Raw genomic sequence first — 21,966 nt, 5'->3', positions numbered from 1 at the left:
GTTTTAGAGATCCCTAATCTTATAGCTTAGATCTAATTATAAAATATCTACTACTTTTTATCTATAAACTAATAGCTAAATAGAATAAATTAATTAGATTATAGAAACCTATCTATACTGCTATATTAACTACTAGTAAGACAACTAGGTATAATTGCTACCTATAGCCTAGTTTGCCTATAATAGCGTAGTAGGAGAAAGCATAAAAGAATCCCTATTCTATCTAAACTATAGATTTAACCTAATAGTCTATAGAGAACCATAATAAGGCCTAGTAGCTCTAAAAGCTATAGTAGATATTAATAAACTTAAGGAAATCTAATAAGAACTCCTAAAAGAACTTAAATTTATATATAAATAGATATATAAATATACTAATACCTTAAGAGTTAAGGGACTAACTCTATAAGAGGGGGATAGTATATACCTTCTCTATAGAAATATTAAAATAAAACAACTAAGTAATAAGTTAGACTTTAAGAAACTTAGACCTTTTGAAATTATATAGAAGGTATCTAACGTTAACTTTAAACTTATACTATTAGATACTATAAAGTGCTATCTAGTCTTTTATATTTTACTTCTTAAAAAAGCATTAGTAGGTTTATATATAAAAGACTATATTATTATAGAACCCCTTAAACTAAAATATAAAGTTAAATAAATTATTAACTACTATAATAATAATAGAGATATAGAATATCTCATTAAGTAGAAAGGATATAGATATAAGGATAACTTGTGGGAACCTATTAAGAACCTCTAGCACTCTCAATAGATACTATACTAGTACCGCTCGTTAAGAAATCTAGAGACTAATCCTCTAAGCTAATGCCGTTCTAATCTACTATACTAAAGGCCCTAGTAGCCTATAGGGCTCCAACAGCTAAAGATTCCATACTCTATAAACCCAGCGTCGCTTCATAATTCTCCTCCTCAACCTCCTCTATATGCTAAAGACCTAACTAGATTAAGTCTATAGCCTTATAGTTAATTTCCTTTTAATAATAATAAAGGCGCTATATCTTAGCTATAAGAGTAAGCTACTCTTCCTCTAGCCTATTAAGTTTATTATCTACTTTAACCTTTTATTTTTAAACCTAAATTAGTAATAACGCTAAAGGACTATAAATATTATAAGATTTCTTCTAGCCTATATAATAGGAATAACGTAATAAATTAACCTCTAATACGATATAGTTAACCCCTAAAGTAGTATATAAGGAATAAGGAAAAGGTATCTTATATCTAAAAAGGGAGACTAGTTAACCTAGCTCCTTATAGGTAATAGGATTTTTTAATTTTAATTTTTAAATATAACCTAATATAGTATTAGTATTATAAGGAAATTAGGAAGTATAATTAATAACTCCCTAACCTAGGAGATACTACCTATTTATATTAGTCTTAGGGATAAAACTATCTAAGGGGAGACCTAATATTATAACCCATTAGGTATACTTAGTAGAGAAAAAGCCCTATAAGGATAACTAGGCGGCTAGAACGTTATATTTATATATAGGATTATAGGAATAGAAAGGACTTACTTTAGAATAGAAGAACTATAAAATGAGTTATATAACCTTAGCTAATGAGATAAGAGTTAATAGAGTTAGTAGCTAACTCTAGCAACTCTTAAGTATACTAATTAAGATAAAGTTAATAGAGTTAATAGTTAACTCCTATAACTTTAAGGTAGAAGTATAGAGGAACGGCTTAGGACTTATATATAGGATAGACTTAAGCCCAGCTTAAGGATAGACTTCTATAGCTTTTTAGTAATTAACTTTATAATTACCCTTATTAGTACTTTTAGCTATACCTAAGTAATAACTACTCTATAACTCTTATTAAGGCCTTAACTAATTACTAAGACCTTTAAAGACCTATAATTACTTAAATAGCCCTATAGAACGACTTAATACTATTTATAGTTTTTAATCCCTAACTTACTGCTAATATAAACCCACTATCAGTTAGCTGGCCGTAACATATAGCTATTATACCTATTTATAATTCTAAAGTTATTTAGAGAGTATAATTAATTAAATAATACCTCTAAAATAAAAAATACTCTTTAAGAGGAAATAGATATATAGAGTGCTCTTTAAACTATATAAAAATAAAGTAAAAAGAGTAAAAAGCCTAACTATAAGCTTTTATCTCTAAAAGTTACTCCTTTATTTAAAAGTATATTAAGAGGAAGTATAGAGCGCCTTAATAAGAATAATATAAATACTAAAGAGGCTAAAGACTATAATAATATATATAGGAGATAATAGCTTATTAGTTAAGGCTTCTTAGACCTTAAGGAGATTAATTTAGCTAGCTTAAATAAGTAATTTAAAATAGATACTCCCTAATTTATTATATTAATATAGAATAAAATAGCTATTATACTTTATAATAATATTATATCTTTAGAGTATACTTTAATTAAATATAAATATATTTATAGATAATATAGGCTATTAATAAGATAGAGCTAATAAACTATAAATAGAGGGGAAAAGGAATTAAAAGAACCCTCCTAAAGATAGTTAAGGAATAATTTTAATATATACTTAAATATAGATAATAATATTAATATACTTTATATTTCTTATTATAACTTTTCTATTTATTCTATAGAAATATTAGTTAATTTATCTTAAAATACTTTTTTTATAATATTTATATCTAATTAGTAAATAATATTAAAAGAGAGTAATATAGGGTATTTTACTTTATACTTTATAATTATTAAAGCTTATTAAGACTATTTAGAGAGGTTTATAATAATATTATAGGTTTCAAACCCTATAGGTACTCTTTAATATTATTAAATTATACTATTAGACCCTCTATTAAAGTAGAAGAATATTTTATAACTAGAGGAGCTCTTTAAAAAAATATAGATTAATATAGCTTATAAGGAGATATATAAGCTAAATATAAAGTTAATTTAATATATATAGAACTACTAAAGAGCTATATTAAAACCTTTATTACTTAAATAGGTTTTTATATATAAGTTTAATAAGGATAGCTTTTTAAAACGCTATAAGATATATATATAAATTTAGAGAGATCTCTAAATAGTTAATAGCTTATAAAATATATATATAACTATACTAATAGCTTAGTCTTTTTATATATTAATATTTATTATAGCTTAATTTAACTTAAAAGTAAGCTAATTTAATATAATAAATACCTTTCTTAATATAGAGATAAACCTAAATAGAGAACCTATATATTACTATCTTCTAGATAGCTTTAAATAACTTAGGAAGTATATTAAGCTTATTAAAGCCCTATATAAACTAAGAAATACTTTACTCCTTTAGTATAAAAAGTTCTTAATAGTTCTAAAGGATATAGGTATAATTTAATACCTATTTAAACCTTATACTTTTTATTCTATAGACTTAAAAGTTTAATTAATATTTTATATTAATAATATACTTATTATAAACTATTAAGATAATATTAATATAGCTATTAGCTTAGTTAAAGCTATTAAAGTATCTATAAAGCTTATAAATTAGAGACCTATAGAATAGTATTTAAGAATCTAAATAATTTAGGACTAAAAACGCTATAAGATCTTTTTAGTTTATAATTTCTATATTAAAAAAGTTATTAAATACTTTAACTTAGCTAAAGAATTATTTTTTTATACTTTATTATTTAAAAAGCTTATTAAGTATAATAGGATTACTATTAAGATAAAAATTAAAAAGTATTAAAAAAAGATTAGTTTTATTCTTTATATAGCTATTATAGTCTATTTAGATATTATAATAATAACTTTATATCTATTTAAATTCTTAATAAACCCCTCTCTAAAGTATTTAATAGCTATTAATAATATTATTTAGTATTTATATAGGACTTATTATCTCTCTCTTTAGTATAGTAATAAGGGGGGTAACTTATAGGCTTAAGTACTCCTTATAGCTAGAAATACCTCTTTTATTAATAATAAAGAAATAAAGCGCTCTTTATAGAGACTAATAATCTCTTTATTTAGTAGCTTAGTTATTTAGAAGGCTAAAAAGTAATTTATAGTTATTATTAATATAATTAAGGTACAACTTCTAGCTCTCTTAGAGACTACTTAGGAGATAATAACTTTAAAGTACTTCTTTAAAGATTTTATACTAAATATAAGAAATATTTAGAAAATCTATTATAATAATTAGTAAACTATAAGATTAGTTATAAATAAATTAAAGTATTTATTAACTTACTTAAAATATATTAATATTTAAAATATATAGTTAAAGTAGAAATATTATAGGGGAGTATTTAAAATTATATATATATTAATAAATTTAATACCTATTAATAGACTTATAAAGGTACTCTTTAGAGTAAAGTTTAAGTATTTTAGAGGACTCTTTAATCTTATAGATATATATAAATTAGTTATAAAAAGGAATAAAGAGAACTAAATAAATTTTAGCCTAAAAGTAATATATATTAATATAAATAATACTCTATAAATAAGTATAAAGGCCTCTAGAAATACTAAACTATTTATATTAATATTAATATAGAGTTTACTATTTAAAATTAATTATACTATAAAACTATATACTATAGAACTATATTACTCTTTAGGAGAGTAAAAAATATTATAAATAGCTTAATAAGCTTTAATAAACTTAAGGTATAAAAAGCCTTAATAAGTAGTAAGAAAGGAGTTATACTTAATAAAAAAAGGATTTACTAAAGTTAAGGGAGCTATAGAAAGTATATAAAGAGGCTTAAAAGTACCTATAGAATAAGTTAGATAGGTAAGAGTAATAAGAATACTATTTATACCTTTAAACTTATTATTATCCTCTAAACTAAAAATAATATATATAGTAATATAAGCTTTAATATAATACTAAAGATAGTTAGTAATAATAATAGTCCTTATAGGATAAATAAAATATACCTTTTTAATAATATAATTTTACTTCAAGTTATTAAGCTTATAAAGAATATATTAAAGATAGTAAATAGGAGTAATAGCTTTAAAGATAATAAGTTAATATTAATAATTACTCTTATAGTATTATTAATATTTATAAATATATTTATTTTTATATTTATTATAATTAAGGTATTTATTCTTACTTTAAAGGGTAGAGAGGATATAAATAAGATATATTTTAATTTTATTACTAAGGGTTATCTCTTTATTTTTATTAGAATTATTCTAAGTACCCTTATTAAAATAAGAGGATAAACTAGAAATATTATTATTATTATTATTAAGAATAAATAAAGTATATAAAATATAAAAAATAGAGTATTAAAAAGGAACTACTTTATTAAGGTTCTTAATAAGCTTATTATTTAAGTTATTAATAACTTATTATATTTAAAACTAAAAAGAAGAAAAAGAGTAACTTAAAGGAGTTTATATTTATTTAGAGGATAATAAGGGCTTTTTAAAGGGAGTATAAAGGCTCTATTAGATTATATAATTATTAATATCTTTAAGGAAAAATTAGTAATACTTTTAGATATAATTAAGATATATAAAGATATATATACCTAAGGGATTAAAAGAAAACTTATAGGTTTTTTAAAAAGAGTAAGCTATTATAATAATAATAATATTAAAATAAGGTATTAATTAAGGTATTATAATATAGGAGAAGGAGATATTTAATATACTTATAGTTATTATTATAATAGCTAGAGAAAAAGAAGTTTTTAATTAATAGATATATAAAAAAAGAATTAAATATCCCTTTAGGACTATACTAATAGTTAATAGCTAGCTAATAGAGTATATAGAGGCTAATAGTTAACTTAAGATAAAGGGTAAAAATATTAATATTATTTATATCTACTTTATTATTTTAAGGGCTATTTTAAGTTAATATAATAATAAGGGAAATTTTTATTATTTAGAAATAAAGCATTTTTTATAAATATAAAAGTAATTTATTTAGCTTTAAAAGGGCTCTAGAAATATATTTTAAAAGGTCTTTTATTAGATTTATATTATATTATTAGTATAAAGGATAATTATACTATTCTATATAATTAAGAGGTATATTATATTAGAGATAGAGGTATAGCTTTCTTTATAAGGCTAGGAGGTTATATAATAAGTATTAAAACTAGATTAATACTTATAACTTAGATCTTATAGCTAGGGTATAACTAGAAATATATATAGCTAGTCCTATATATATATTAATTAGTTAGAGAATTAAGCCTTTCTTGTAAGGGGCTGGCCCAGTGTTTGTTTAACAGTATGGGTGCTGTTGATTGACTATTCTAAGCTGAAGAAGGAAGAAAGGACTTTATAGGGGTAGGCGCCTAACAGCGGTGAAGCAGACCGGGTTAGGCGGTATACCCCGGCAGAATAGTGGGTCCAATGGAGCCGGATCTTGGAGACTGCTCCGGCAAAGCTGGAGATATCGATCCGGGCTCTAGCCCGTGATATCACCCCCCCGCTCCCCTCCGGCGGCGCGCCCGCGGCGCTAAGGCTGGGTCTCCATCATGCTCCATCGCGGAGCCGTAACGGCGTTCGTAAGCCTCCATTGCTTCTGTTCCCTGGAGCGTCTCAATAGGCTCCCATGTCCTCTCTGCATACCCTTCCCACTTAACCAGAACCTCGCGGCGTCGCCCGCGCCCTCGGCGCTTCCAGGTAGCCGCGTCGATACTCTCCACATTCCAGGTCTCCTCGCCTTTGTCATCTATAATTGGTGGCGGCTGCTTGTCGTCTAGCGTTTGACCAGGTAAGGGGTTGTTGCCTGCGCGCTTCAGGCTATCCACGTGGAAGCGTGGGTATATAGCTGTTGGTATATTGAGCTCTACTACGTATGGTGAGATAACTTTTGTGACTGTATATTTATGGTGTAGCTAATCCAGTTTCTTGTAAGGCCTGGGGGATCTGTAATGCCCTATGTGAAGCCAGACTTTGTTGCCCACTTCTAGTCTCTCTGTAGGCTGGCGCTTCGCGTTGGCCAGTTCCTCATAGCGTTGCTGCGTTGATGCGAGGGTTGATTGGGCTATATCCATCACGTCCTGAAGTCTCGTTACTAGCTTACGTGCTACGTCCTTGCGAGGGCTCTCACGGTCTTCTGGGTCTGCCTCTTGAACCTGGATGGGCTTAGGGTGGTATCCGTGTTCTAAGAAGAAGCTGCTTATACCAATAGCGCTATTATTGCGGCTGTGGAGCGCTAGTTGAGCTGCTGGGAGGTTATTTGCCTAGTCCTTTTGCGAGTAGGTAACGTAGTTGCGTAAGTAGGCCTGGATCTCTTGGTTCATCCTCTCTGGGCCTCCATTAGTCTGTGGGTGGTAGGCGGTACTGAGTTGCTGTTCTATCCCTAATAGCTTATAGAACTGACGCTAGAACCGGCTTGTCCAGTTGCTACCTCTATTGCTTATAATAGACGTAGGGATACTGTGGAAGCGGAAGTGGCAGCTAAGGAATCGTTCTGCACACGCTTTGGCTTCTATACTCTCTATAGCTTCAAGAGTTACACCCTTGCCTAGCTGGTTGATAATGACCTAAAGGTATCTCTCGCCCTTATCTGTAAGGGGAAGGTTGGTAATGAAGTCTATAGTGAGGTTGCTTTGTATACGCTGTGGTATTGGTAGAGGTTTTAGAAGTCCTTTTCGACGCTCTCTCTAGATGTGGCTATGCCCGCAGCTATCGCAGTTGCGGCAGAAGCGTCGTACTAACTGTGACTGGCCAGGCTAGTAGAAGCGTCTACTAACTAGCGCTAGGGTGTTATCTCTTCCTGGGTGTCTGCTAAGCGCTGAGTTGTGGATACTTTGGACGATATGAGTATGTAGCGTGTTCGCCTTGCTATCTAGGTCTTTGCTACCTAGTACCTAGATCCGGTCTCTAAAGAGTAGCTGGTTACTATTATTGATCTTATACTTAGCGATCTGGACTTTTAGCTTGAGACTAGGAGGGAAACTTCTTCCTTGCTGTTTCACTGCAGTATAGACCTGCTGGTAGACTTTATCTTGTCCTTGAGTCTGATCCTAGAGTTGCTGTAGTTCTTTATTATTAGTGAATATAAGCATTATTGGTGCTGCCTCTATGCGTTGTACACGTGCTGAGGGAAGGGCTGCTTCAGGAAGAAGCTGGAGAATCCGGCCTTGTTTGCGCTTGTCCTCTAGAGATGTGGGTACGTCTTGTTTGCGTCTAGAGAGTGCGTCTGGCACTACTGCTTTGCTTCCTGGGTGGTACTGTATCTCGAAGTTGTATTGTGATAGCTCCTCTGCCTATTGGCTTTGTCGTTCTGTGAGCTTCTGTTTCTGTATGAAGTACTTAAGGTTCCTATGGTTGGATAGGATCTTAAAGCTCTTAACGCTCTGTAGCTCTGCCCTCCATTCTCGCAGGCAGCTCATAATAGCTAATATCTCCTTGTTGTGGATTGGGTAGTTGAACTGGGCGGCATTTAGCTGCTGCGAGTGGTATGCTACTGCGTGACGTCTTCCGTGCTCGTCTTCTTGCGATAGTACTCCCCCAAGAGCGAAGCCTGAGCAGTCAGCCTTAACGTAGGTTGTACGCTCAGGGTCTAGTTGGTGTAAGACAGGCTTTTCTGTAAAGATCCTTTTTAGCTCTTGGAATGCTGCTTCTTGTTCCTTTCCCTAGCAGAATAGGGCCCCCTTCTTTGTGAGAGCTATAAGGGGTCCAGCGATCTCTGAGTATGCTGGGATGAAGATCTGGTAGTAGTTTGTAAACCCTAGGAAGCTTTGGACTCCCTTAACTGTCTTTGGCGTAGCCTATTCCTTAATTGCTCTTAGTTTCTCTGGGTCATAAGAGATGCTTACTCCTGTGGTGATGATAAACCTGAGGTACTTAACCGTCTTTATGGAGAATGCGCACTTATGAGGGTCTAATTGGAGCCCTGCAGCGGCTAGCTTATGTAGTACTAGCTTAACCTTTGCTTTGTGGTCTTGTTGTGAGCCGTTTGAGTAGATCAGGACGTCATCTATATATGCTGTTGCGAAGTTGTCTAGATGCTCTTGAAGTATGCTGTTGATATATCGCTGAAACGTAGCAGGGGCTCCTGTGAGCCCAAAGGGGACAACTAGCCATTTGAATAGCCCATATCTTGTTTGGAAGGCTGTCTTATACTCCTCTCCCTTAGCGATTCTGATCTTATGGAACGCTGCCACCACGTCTAACTTAGTAAACCACTTAGTAGCGCTAACTGTCTGTAGCGTCTCTTGAATTAAGGGAAGAGGGTATTGGTTGCGCTTAGTGAGTTTGTTGAGGGCGCGGTAGTCAACATAAAAGCGTATCCCTCCTCCTGGTTTCCGTACGAACAGTACTGGGGCTGATGCTTTGGAGCTGCTAGCGCGGATGAAGCCCTTGTCTAGTAGGTCTCGCAGGGTCTTCTGGAGGATGAGGAGCTCTTCTCGTGACATCCCATAGAGCGGGCCCCATGGTAGTATAGCCTCGTTGCCCTTACTGTCCTGCTTGATAGGGATCTTGTGGTCGACCCTGGGGCGATGCGGTGGGAGGTTGGCAGCCTTATTGGGTTGGAATAGCTTGCGAAATTCAGCTAGAACAGCTGGCGGAAGGAGAGCCTTAAGGTCTGCTTTCTCTGTCTTCTTTGCGAGGGCTTTCTGTATGTCTGCCAGGCTAATAGCCCGCACTTTATATGCTGCGGTTTCTCTAGTTTGTCGTTGCGCCCTCTTATAGAGCGTTGTAAAGGGGGCTCCTAGGAGGAGTTGAGTAGTTCTAATCTGGCGTATTTGTTCTGGCTCTTCCTCGCCTTTTAGTTGTAAGTCTATACTACCTCTCCTATGACGTATCTGTTGCGTAGAAGCGTTATATAAGACGTAGTTCCGTTCCATCCACGGTTTCCCAAGGAAGAGGTCATCCCCAAGACCGCGGACAGTATACGCAAAGATCTTCTCATTATAGCTATATAGCTCTAGGTTAAAGATAACTATACCTGTTGCTTTTGTGGCGCCTGTAGCGTCGCTGAAGCTGCCTAGTACCCGCTCTGAGCGGTCTACTATTGGTAGGCGTAGCCTGCGGGCGAGGTCATGGTCGACAAGGGCGTATAGGTTGCACCTAGTGTCTACTAGGGCGTCTGCTTGAGTGCCCTTATGTATGCGGGTAGTGATTACTGCTGACTTGCTGCTTATGCGATGCTTGAACTTCTTCTATTCTGTGATATTACTAGGCGTTGCCTCTAGCGCCCGACTTTGCGTTGGAGTTACTCTTTTCCTGAGCTCTCTTCTGTCTTAGAGCTTCCCTGGTCCTCTGCGGCGCTACTGTTGCTGCTATCCTCTAGCTTTATAGCCTTCTTGACTTTCTTAACCTTCTTAGGTCCTAAATGCTTTGGCTTAGGACACTGTATAGCAATATGGCTGATCTGGTTGTAGTTGAAGCACTTGCGGTTGTCTCTTGTGAGCTGTGGTGGGTCTTCAGATGAGGAGCTGCTTTGTTGGCGACGTGACTTTGTCTTCTCCTTACCCTTAGCGCGGCTGACGCCAGACATCAGTGTATCTCCGTCTGCGTCTTGTTGGCGGTTGGGTTGCAGCACCTTCTGGGAAGTGTAGCTGAGATAGCGTTCCCTAAGCTTCTGGCTATCTAAGTGGGATCCTATAGTAAGAAGCAGTTTTGTGAACTGGTGGTAATCCTTTGGCGTTTCTGGTACCCCTATTAATAAGTTGCTTAGCTGGGAATTTAATACGCCCTCTAAGTAGTTGATCTTGATCTTATCCTGCTAAGATCCTCCTCCACTTGCTGTAAGCTCCTTCTCAAACTTAGGAAAGAAGGAAGTAAAACTCTCTTCCTCTTGTTGCCGCATAGTGCGTAACTTGTCTAAGGCCCGGGCTTTAGCGTTTGGGTCCCTATACGTTCTCTTGAGATAGTCCATGAATTGGGCTGGGGAGTGGTCTTCTTGGGCTACCCCATTGGCGAAGAAGGCGGTGGACGTTGCTTGGGTGGTCCCCTCTAGCCTGGCGTAGATATATGCGAACGCGCTCTTTTCTCCTCCTATGGCTTCCGCATCGATCTGTAGCTTCGAGTTCATCTCTAGAGCCTACTGTGTGAACTGTTGTCTTATGCTATTGAACTTTGGGGGGTTAGGAAGCGTTAGCCTTGGTTGTCTAGTTGAGGTTGGTTTATGGGGCTTAACTACTATTGTTGTAATGCTATTGCTTATTGCCTATATAGTTGTATTGGTTGTGGATGGGGTTGGTATGCTGCTTGTAAGCGGCGTAGGGGTTGCTCTATCTGTTGATATAAGCTCGTTTAGAGCTGTTAAGAGCTGTGTTATCTGGGCTGTCTGCTGGGCTATCTGGTCCTGAAGAGGATGGACGCTTGCGTTGACTGCTTTGTTGATCTGGCGATCAATCTCAGCATTTATTGCGTCGTTTGCGCTACCCTCTGGCGGATCCATCGTGCCGCTCTTGTGAGGTTCCATGTAGCGTCTTCTCGTTGCGCTACCCTCAGCGAATCGTCGTATCGCTCTCGTGAGGTTTCGTATAGCGTCTTCTCGTTGCGCTACCCTCAGCGAATTGTTGTATCGCTCTCGTGAGGTTTTGTATAGCGTCTTTTGTTGTTGAGCTTAGAATATGTAAGGGGCTGGCCTAGTGTTTGTTTAACAGTATGGGTGCTGTTGATTGACTATTCTAAGCTGAAGAAGGAAGAAAGGACTTTACAGGGGTAGGCGCCTAATAGCGGTGAAGCAGACCGGGTTAGGCGGTATACCCCGGCAGAATAGCGGGTCCAACGGAGCCGCATCTTGGAGACTGCTCCGGCAAAGCCGGAGATATCGATCCGGGCTCTAGCCCGTGACATTTCTTATTCTATTTAACCTAGTATGCACTAGCTAACTTATAATAAAATATTAAATATATACTTATTAGGTATAGTGAGATATTTATAACTAGATTATAAGAGTGGCTGCATTGTATTGCGCGGCGTATTGTATTTGTTTATTTGCTATTTAGTAAATATTTATATAGGTTGTAGTGCATTGGAATTAGGTATCTATAATACTTGAGTTATTCTTTATAGTTAGTAGTAATGTTGTTATACTCTATATTTAGTGATTGGGGCATACTTTCTAATAATTATGGATATCTGTTGTCTTGATTATGTATAGTTAACACCTTTGAACTACTACTTTAGCTGTACCGTTGATATAGGATGGAGTACCTGCTCTCTTGACTCCAAGTACCGAATTGCTGATCCGTAATAGTCAAAGTCTCCTGACAAAAGCAATCGAGGTTGTACCCCGAGCCTTTTGTGGCCATGCATTGAAGCAACATCAGACCAATCTTGTGATAACTTGAGGTCTTCAAACGGATCGCAGTCCTCTGCGCTCAGCCAACTGATCTCACAACTACTGTCATCTCCGACCTTGTACCGGAAAATGCTAGCCGTTCCGTTGCCGGCATTCCAGATTTCCATAAGCCGAAGCTTGGGCATCTTCATAGCTGCGGCGGCAGCCGATTTTATCATGTCTTGGACGCCACCAAGCCAAGATGACAAGTCCCAATCTTCGTCAATGTTCACTCCGAGGCTATCCGACGTCAGTGTCAGTGACGTCAATCCCGCGTAGCCATCATGTGGTTGCCGCGGTTGGCCGCCATCGACACGAGTTTCGACGTCCATTTTTAAGAGTTCCCGGAAGAAGTCCTCTGCGTCCACGAAGAAGCAAAGAGAAAGTCGCTCGAGATGAAGAGTGCCTAAGATGATAGCCTTGGTCATCTTCCTAGTGGCTAGCAAATCAAACCTGGCATTCTTCGCCCCTGTCTCCTGGAAAATCGACAGCGTTCTCAATGATTTAGGAACGTGGTACGGAAGAATATTCTCCATCCCTACTGGAATCAGCCACATTCAGTCTTCTTGTTGTGTTTCGTGAGCTCACCTTGGCGCCAGAATCTCTCCGGCGCGACCATCCCATGTCGCCATCGCTCTAGTCTGATATGTTGAACCTTTGTCAGGCTGTTGAAGACAAGAGACAGAACCTCCGGTCGTATGTTGCGCACATGAGCTCTCCTGACCAAAAACTGTCTTACCACCTCGATTCTCGGAAGGGGTTTTGTGTCGTTGATCCTGACCCCCTGGCAAAAGATATCCCGACGGGATTTCGTGGTCATGCCATGTTCATCTGTGTTTCCAAAATGAAGTTTCTCTGTATCTTCATACCCTTCTACTGAGCCTGTCTCGAGGTATTTCGAATACATCTTGCAATCTTCTCTGGGTATGGTGTCCAGAGCCGGGCTTTCGGAAAGACACTTATGTGCAGTGAGTTCGAGCGTGAGGCCCGGATGTCCGCCAACTTGGCCCCATTCCGATAAGGTAGTCCAAAGGCGCCAGATGATATCAGTAAAGAAGTCTTTGCTCCAATTTTTAATGTCGAGACCCAATTCTTGCCGCCGCTGGGGAGACGGGTTTTCTAGTCTGAGCCAAATGTGCCTGACAAGGTGACTCCTGCCGGAATCTTTTGTAACTCGTTGAAACTCAGACAAGTCATCGTAACGAAGAATGAAATGACGGAAAACTAGGGGCTCAAAGAATGACTGCCAGCTCTTGCAAACGCTGGCGTAAACGGCGATATCGCGCCTTGGTGCCCTCGGTTCATCGTGCGCGGCTGCGAGCTCCGATAGGACCAGAAGTCGCAACTCCGGCGGCAGACATGAGAAGTTGGCCATGTTTTCGACTTTTGACGACACTTTATCGTCGTCCTTCATGACAAGGTGCGATCACAGAGAAGAAGAGTGCGGGCGGTTGGGATGATCTCCTGAGGGGTTCGCTGCTGCCTACGTCCACGGGTTGATGCAGTGAGACACACCGCCTTAATGAGGTGGTACCTGATTGGGTCACCAGGGCACATGGGATACAAGAACTCATTCCAATCTAACGATGATAATTGGACAGAATCCTGAGTGCATTGCGTTCATTGGTTCCCGTTTTCGTGCGCAATGTGCCTCCACATAGGTAAGCTTGGTATCTTGCATATTAATAGCCAATCGCAGGAAGCAGTCAATTCTCGTTAATCTTGGCTCTAAGAAAGCTGTTTTACTGGCCGCAGTGGTCGAGTTCAATAGCATCACGACAGTTCCTCTTGATCACAAAGCAGTAATACACGATGTCTTTTATCGTATGGAGAATTGAACACGTGCAAAACAAACTTCAAAGGTGCGTCCCGAGATCCAACCTACACACATAGTGAGAAGCCAGAGCGTTGGAACCTTCATTGACAGCTGCAACTAACCAAAATATGGTGGTGTGTACAGGGGAGGAAGTCTAATTAGCCTCGAAAAGATTGGATCAATACCTAATATTCTCAACGTCAACTTGACTCTCTGTCAAATGGTTATTGAGAAGATTGTGTGATGAGCCTTTTCACAGAAGCAATAGATTGTCCTCATCAATTTGGTATCTGGTAGGGCAACAGTCAGACAAGCCGTTCGCCGTATGATTGAAGACGAACTTTATTATCATGAAACACATCACGCTGGTACGCATTGGTCGCAGCACAGAATGGGATTCAAGTGTTCTAGACTGATCACAGACGTTATAACTTTAACTATTACTTAGGAGGCTCGAGCGTGAACGGTGAGAAGCCAGCCTGCAAAGCCTCCGCAGGGACAGAAGTAGATCTGCACAGTTGTGACAGATCATGCCGCAGCTTCTTATGTAAGTAGCAGCATCTTCAATCGATTACAGAGTGAAATGGAACGAACTCCGTTACCTCGCCCCTGAATGAGTGAAATGGGGCGTCCGGGCATTGTGATGACTTTGAGCAATGAAGATTCATGAGCCCACTTCTTTGCACGCGGAACTATCATTGCTCAAGGTTATCGCAATGCCCGAAGCCTCATGTGCACGAAGAAGCCGCAAACCTTCTGTCCCCGTCTCACATGGCACCAAAGCACGCCGTGCACGCGCGCTCGGACGATCTCAGCCTGAGTTTGCATTAGCGCGGCGTTGTACGCAAGAGGATTATGTGTGGACGTTGAAGAATCATGCTCCTGCAGCGATGCACATGTGTACCAATGAAGTTTGACAATTATTATTTACCAAGACTGCGCTCAAAACATCAACAGCCCTACTGAATATGTGCCGTTCAACCATATTTCCATCCAAATCCATATGTACGCATGATGTGTTGCTGTCTGTAGAAAGCGTCATGATCCTAAACTCTCCGATGTCGCAGGTCATCCTCGTCCTCACTTCTCTCCACCCTCCCATGTCTTCAAGTCACCCTTGACCTCGCGGAAGATACCCCTCCAGTTGCCAATCTCGCTCTCAGTACGCTTACGCCTGCTGAAGGCGGTTCGCCTGAAGCTGACGAACCACATCGAAAACCAGTAGGAAGAAGCAGCCATAGACGCAACTGCAGCCACCCAAGACATGGCGATGAAAGGTCCTCCTTGCTTGATCTGGATACCGAAGGCATCACCTTCTTTGTCAAGCATTTTCCGGCCTCCCACTACGATCGCAGTCACAACTGCAGCGAAGAGTGGTAGGACAGTTGCCGCAATCATGGAAAAGATGAGTGAGGTGATGACAAGAACGCGCAGGAACCCAACAATGATGATGGGTAAGGTCGCGAGAAGAGTGATTCCAGCACAAATGGTACCGATGGCGAGGAGAGCCGTCATAGCCTTCGCGCCGCCGCTGGCTAGGGAGACAACCTGGTCGATGGTACCTCTCATCGCTGAAATCAGGGGTACAGAGACATTGGCGGTCGCAATGACAAACGACGATGGAATTGAATCAGTGATGTTTCGAAGACCTGGATTAAACGTTAGTGTACGTTACCAGCTTGTGAATGAACCGGAATGGCTTACCTTGTCCCTTGGAGTCGTAACTGAAGCACGATGAGATTGAGGTCTTGGTGTTGGGGTCGTTCTCGTTGACGTAGTTGCCCTCGCACATCTTGGTAAGGAACAGGTTGTAAGTGTCCTTCACACCCAACGCCTGTGTCAAGTTGCCCATCAGCTGTCCCTCGATGTCCTGAACACCGCTACCGAGCTGGTTGGTCAAATTGCCAAGCAGGCCACCCAAGATGCCATTAAGGCCACTCGTGATACCTGTGGGATCGCTTGCGCTGCCGCTCGGCGAACTGATACCTGGAATCGTGGGGGTCGGTAGCCCGGGGAGTCCGGGCAGACCAGTGCCGCCACCGCCGCCGTTTCCGTTGCCATTTGTGTTATTCGCAGCTTCGATTTTGATGAGTTGTTGACCAAGTTTTGAGGTGTTCAACTGCAAACAACACTCTTTAGCTAACGTTGACGGGAAGTCCGAGATGTAGTGCGACTTACCGACAGCCAGTAATTGGTATTTCCATTGCTAGTGTTGGTGCCAGAGGCTAGGAGCACGATGGATAGCGCGACAGCCACCGCCGACGCGAGAATGGGTATGATAGCTGATATCCGACCACCGATTCCGATCATTTTCTTAGTGTTGAGGTTGTTGTCGTGCAGATATTTGGTGTTGAAGTTGAGAGGGTTTAGTTTGGCATTAGACTAGAGGCTTAGCCACAACAATTAAGTGCCACAAGAGCTTTGGGTCCGCGATCTTAGGCCTGGTGACTCGGGCCCGGGTCCTCCTTAATATGCCTCCGACGGGCATCGAGAAAGTTTTCGATCGGAAGACATGTCAGTACGTCATTCACCGTCCCGACATCAACGCATTGGGATGATACGCTGGGATGAATGCTGTTGAACTACAACGGTCTGCCCAACGGTCCCTGCCGACATCTGAGGACTCTTGGGGCATTGGGTCCAGATCTTCGCGGGAGCGTTATTGCTGCGTTGTCTGAGGGTAGCAGGGTTGTGGCCTGCCCATATTGCGACAGTCTTACCGCAACGGGCATTTCATGAGAAACTAACGTCATGCCGCTTCGCGCCGACTGATGCATAACGTCCAATAGAATAATCAGATTATCGTTCCGACTAGGACAGCCTCGCATGACTTTACAGTTGAAGGTGCGCTGTCCAAGCTTGTTCGTCAGGTTGGATGGTGGATAGGCTGGGTTGGCCCGGTCTGCCAACGTCGAATGTCCTCGAATTTGTTGCAAGCGTGCTCGTACCCGTATTCATCGCGGGACGGAATCGATGGAAGCGATTCTCCTTCCCCCTAAAGTGCAGATCTTGCCCTAAGACTACCCGCATTACCAGCGTAATTGTTCATAATTCAACGTCAGTCCGGCAAGAAACTCGCCACTTTAAGCTTCCAAGCTGCTGAGGGATACACATTCTCCGTTGCTTCAGTCTGCTCCTTACGGAAAATGGTGCCGAACAGTATCCTCAAGCAGTTTCCAGAACCTCTGTGCAACGTCGAGAAACGGTCTGACTTGAGCCCTGGCCGCAAGTGTCCCAGAGTGTTGATTTTTGTGCCATTGTCGTCCGTCCTCGACAGCCTCACTGTTACCGGCCGAGCGTACTCGGCGATCTTACAGATGAGTCGCGATACTGCAAGGTTTTCATCATCGGTTCTCCTGTCCTCTTTATCAATCAATGTTGCATTTTTAGAAGTATTACTGCTTCCGTTATCGCCACTGTATCAGATCCTGAATGCTTCTCCGGTTCTGGATGCCGCATTGTGCATGGCCGTTTTGACTGATTTAAATGTAGGAGGCAATGAAATAATTTCAAGAAATGATACACCTGTTCTGATTCTACGAAAATTTCGAAAATGAAGAAATTGGTGGTACCACATGATGCAGGCACGATTTGCCAAAACTTGCCCCTGTCTGGGATGATAGGATCAAGACACGGCATCCGCTCAAGGAGTTAATGCCATTGACAGCCACTAATGACGGCTTTCAACTGAATTTCGAGAACACTTTGTGGCTTTCTCGGCAGTATAAGCGATGACATCCTAAGATTGAAAGCCGTGGTCCCCATCGGCAGCACACAGCGCAGCAATTCGAGACGGCTTCCCCGCGGGACAGGGTCGGCGACAGAGCCGAGGTGTACTCATGCCTGACACGCTTGTGACTTTGCCGACGTCGTGGCTCCTGGCACCCCTTTCCAGTCGGCAAGTGTACCCACCGTAAAAGATCACTGGTGTGATCTTGACGGATAGCTGTTGCCTCAAAGATCGTAAGGATCGGGTTTTTCTGGGCAACGGGGCAATTGCTATACGACAGTGAACGTCTCGATGTTCGTGGAGATGCAACCTTATGATCCGAATACGCGATGCTCGAGGTCATGTTTTCAAGTGACCATACCACTCCATAGTACACGGCAAAGGTGACTTGTTTGATTTGAATTTTCGCCGTATACTCATAGTAAAGGTGACTTGCAGAATGAGTCTCTAGAGTTCTTTGAGCACCTGGGAGCGGAGTAATTGCTCCTTGATTGCCGTTGAGATATTGACTTGCGGCTATGCTTTCGAGCAGTTGAAGGTAGTTCACCTTACATGGTGGACTGCGGTCTCTGTTCACGCCAACGGCTTACAGTGTGCAGACTCAGGGGTGGTAGATGTTTTTGAGAAGTGGGAGATGGTACGCTTGTGGCGAGTTGCTGTGAATGAAAAATATGTACACCGCTGTTCCTAACTCTTACGGAAACTATTCCGAGTGTTCGATCACCTTGGAATTGGCGAATACCACACTGGCTTATTCACAGAAACATCGTCGTGGTGACGATGAGTGAAAACCTGCAGAGCCGACGCCGCATCGCGACCTTGCCTAGTCATAAGAATCAAGTCAACTTCCACCGGGTTTCGGAGTTTTGGTCTCCCATATCCTGCTCAAATTGCCAATTGACGGTCTATGAGACCAAATGGCTAGCACACCGCCACACAGGAGTCCATAAGTCTTGGTCTGTCACTCTCACTTTAGGGCAGCAAACCGGTACGACTCATCATGAAATTGCTCGAGAGGATCATCATTCTTCACATCAGTCGTATTCCGCTCATTCTCAGTCTCTACTTAATAACTTGTTTTGAGGTTTCTTTTGCGATTGCAGTACCAGAAGGAGCTGTGACGTGCGACCCTACAAATGCAATATGCTGCGCAATACAATGCAGCCACCCTTATTATTCTGGTCAATACCTCGCCATACTCAACGATTACACATTTACGTGCGACCCTATCAGTCTGTAAGAAGCATGCTGCAATCAAGGTGAATAAGATCTCTCCAAGTCACTCACCTGGGTCTAACGACTCCGATAAGGATAAGGAACAAACTTCGTTTCGGTCTGTCAACGTCAGCACAGAAACGAGCCTGTCAGCACCCACCATGTCTGGACTAGCTTGATTTGAGTTTTCGCCGTATGAGTCTACGGCGGGCAATAGCCACAAGTAGGCCACAATATAAGGGTACCCTAGCCAGTACCAGATCTTATATAACTATTCAATGTCTGGACTAGCGGATTTGCTTTCGGCTCTCGGCTCAGGTGAGTGACTTTATCTGAACTTCCTCAACTCTCTCACCGTGCCAAGTCCCAAGTTCTAGCCCCCCACAAAGCCGGCAACTCATCAAACTTGACACCGCCAAGCGTTCCGACTCATGGCCTCCGCACACCCCACGCCGGGCCGTCCGGACGTCATCCTCCGGCCAGCGACGGCTCACGATGTCGGCACCCTCGCAGCTATCGCCGATGCGGCATTTCGGACGGATTCACACACTCAGCTCAAAGCAGTCTTCCACGGCGACTCGTCTTTCAAAGATGGCATGGGCGAGGGGCTGAAATCGTGGCTTGATTCGCCAAAGGTCGATCTCATCGTCGCCGAGATCTCTGGGAAGCCTGTGGGTTGGGTCGGGTGGGCTAGGCGGGGCTTCGCCGGCGACACGGACCTGCCCCTCACCGGTCCCATTGAAGAGCCACGGGCTGCTACCGCCGTCGACCCGGCGAACCCCAAGAAGATCAAAGACCTCAAGGATCTCACGAATGATTCGATGCAGTACTGGGTTTGTCGTCTCATGCCGGAAGGCTGCCGGTGTCGGATCGTGGTGAGCTGCGTCGTGCATCCCGACTTTCAGGGTAAAGGAGTTGGGTCACGGCTCATACGATGGGGTACGGACAAGGCGGATCAAGAGGGAAGCTTTTGCTGGGTTCAGTCTTCAATGAGTGCCGTAGCTGCATATGAGAAGTATGGCTTTCGGGAAATTGGCAGTTTGGAGGCTGACTTGAATATCTATGCCGAGGGCATCATGCCTGGTGAACGCTACGAAGGCATTACTGGAGATCGGGAGTCATGGGGCACATATCAATGGGTCTACATGAAGAGAGATGCAGGTGTATGAGTAAATCATCACATGAGAATCAATTAGCATAGCTTCTCAATTGCTTTGACTTGAATCCATGGTAACAGTGTAATATCTACAGTCCAACCAACTTGCAGAACGTCATGAGGCCCCATGCTCCAGCCAACGGATTCATCATGTCCTGCACCATCATCGAATCGGAGATCGCCTCGTTGAAATCCTTCATCAATGGAACCTTGGGCTTAGAGGCCCAGAAGGATCGCATGTATTGATGTCCGTATGTCAAGCCGGCAGCGAGCATGATGGGCCAGCCGACAGTGAAAATGCCAATGCCGCGGGGCACGACGAAAGTGAATGCTAGGCCGCTGACGGCAGACAACAAGCACTATGAAGAGTCGTTAGTAAGGATATAACACGGCATCTGATCCTACCAAGACGCCATCACTTACGCCTACGAAACCCGTGCCGACGGTGTAACGAATATCCCAGAGATTCTTCTCCGCCGTCCTACTCCACTCCGCTGCCTTCTTGGCCTTATCCTCATACTTGAGGAGTCTGGGAATCGAGTCTGCCGAATGAACGAGCGCAAAGACGCTGACGATGGCGATGAGAACGCCTAGCATGTTCGTGGGGAAGGCCATCTTCTCTGCAGGGATGGTCGTTGCGGAGGGTGCTGATGATTGTGGTGGATAGATGTGGTATTGCCAGCTGAGCTCGATCTTTTTCCGTATTGGTGGTGTTCTTCAACTTGCTAGAATAGGGCATAAAACTGTCGATTGCGAAGAGATGTTGTTTCTTAAGAAGGACCATGAGAGAGAGCACATGCAGGCAGACGCGTATGGCTTGCGGGCCGCGGCAGTGACGTCATGGTCTGAAATCCATCTTCAGCTGGCCTTGGTCACCACACTCTTCTAAACCCTCCACCACGCGATGGGATGGACAACGCAGGATACGCTCTGGCCTTTAGTGCCTCGCATCGATTGACTTCGAAACCTTTATGGCTTCTGAGTAGGATTCAATGAGCTCATGGATTCTTGTTGAAGTGGTCATTGCCGATGGCTGCCCTCTCAGCTACTCGACGAAAACCAATATTCTCATCTCTCACTTGCAGAGTTGTCTCTGTGCTCATTTATGATCTTGCAACTACGGCGCCTTACTCGTTCTTAGTTTTGTCACTTCATATTAGTTAAGAAATAGAGCGACATGAAGTTGAATATGAAAAGACTTGTTGGACCTAGGAAATCGTTAGAATAGGGATAAATTATTGCATAATTCAAGAATCTTTCTCGGTACTTACTCTTGAAAGTGGACAACTTGGAACATGTTTCCAATGAGACTATATCATTCTTGGTCTGCTTTGTATTGTATTAGGGAAGTATGCTGAGGCCTATCCATTTATGATCTCTGCACGTGAGAGAGATACATTTCTCTTCATGTAGTGTTCATTGTAGCTTACTGGTATTAAACTGTTTGGTATGAGCTATACTGAACTATCTCATCTACTGTGACTCGTTTCTCGTAGCTTCTGAATGGCTTGAGGTAGTTCGAATCACCTCAGTGAAGTTCCTCCGTGAAATTCAATCTTATTCTGTATCGATTCTCGCTACCTTTCATACGAGTCAATTCATGAGCCTGGGATGAGCAGAGCTAGCTGGTTGAGCAGATGTTTCACTCGCAACATTCACAATTACAACATGGCGAGATTCCGAATGACAATCAAACACAGGATGTATCTGTGACTCATAGCTATGCCTGGGCAAAGGTGTATTTTGGGAGGTATGGATTTTGAAGCGGGTTTATCTCCATATA

The 21,966-nt window shown here is 41.3% G+C and overlaps 3 protein-coding genes across 3 annotated transcripts; 1 reads left to right on the top strand and 2 right to left on the bottom strand.

Moving 5' to 3' along the window:
- Positions 1 to 15,162: 15,162 nt before the first annotated feature.
- On the bottom strand, positions 15,163 to 16,392 carry CkaCkLH20_11287 (uncharacterized protein; the record flags this gene model as incomplete). Its single annotated transcript, XM_038894001.1, has 3 exons — positions 15,163 to 15,731; positions 15,787 to 16,201; positions 16,261 to 16,392. 3 exons carry the CDS (start codon positions 16,390 to 16,392, stop codon positions 15,163 to 15,165), a joined length of 1,116 nt encoding a protein of 371 aa, XP_038740827.1.
- A 3,066-nt stretch (positions 16,393 to 19,458) lies between these two features.
- CkaCkLH20_11286 (acetyltransferase) lies at positions 19,459 to 20,196 on the top strand (the record flags this gene model as incomplete). The annotated part of the gene is made up of 1 exon (XM_038894000.1): positions 19,459 to 20,196. One exon carries the CDS (start codon positions 19,459 to 19,461, stop codon positions 20,194 to 20,196), a length of 738 nt encoding a protein of 245 aa, XP_038740826.1.
- A 76-nt stretch (positions 20,197 to 20,272) lies between these two features.
- Positions 20,273 to 20,798, bottom strand: CkaCkLH20_11285 (uncharacterized protein; the record flags this gene model as incomplete). Its single annotated transcript, XM_038893999.1, has 2 exons — positions 20,273 to 20,542; positions 20,607 to 20,798. 2 exons carry the CDS (start codon positions 20,796 to 20,798, stop codon positions 20,273 to 20,275), a joined length of 462 nt encoding a protein of 153 aa, XP_038740825.1.
- Positions 20,799 to 21,966: the final 1,168 nt, after the last annotated feature.

This window comes from Colletotrichum karsti, assembly GCF_011947395.1.
Source record: "Colletotrichum karsti strain CkLH20 chromosome Unknown Scaffold46, whole genome shotgun sequence".
Classification (NCBI taxonomy): Eukaryota; Fungi; Ascomycota; class Sordariomycetes; order Glomerellales; family Glomerellaceae; genus Colletotrichum; species Colletotrichum karsti.
Note: the sequence above shows the minus strand (reverse complement) of the source record. Positions and strands in the feature narration are given on the sequence as shown.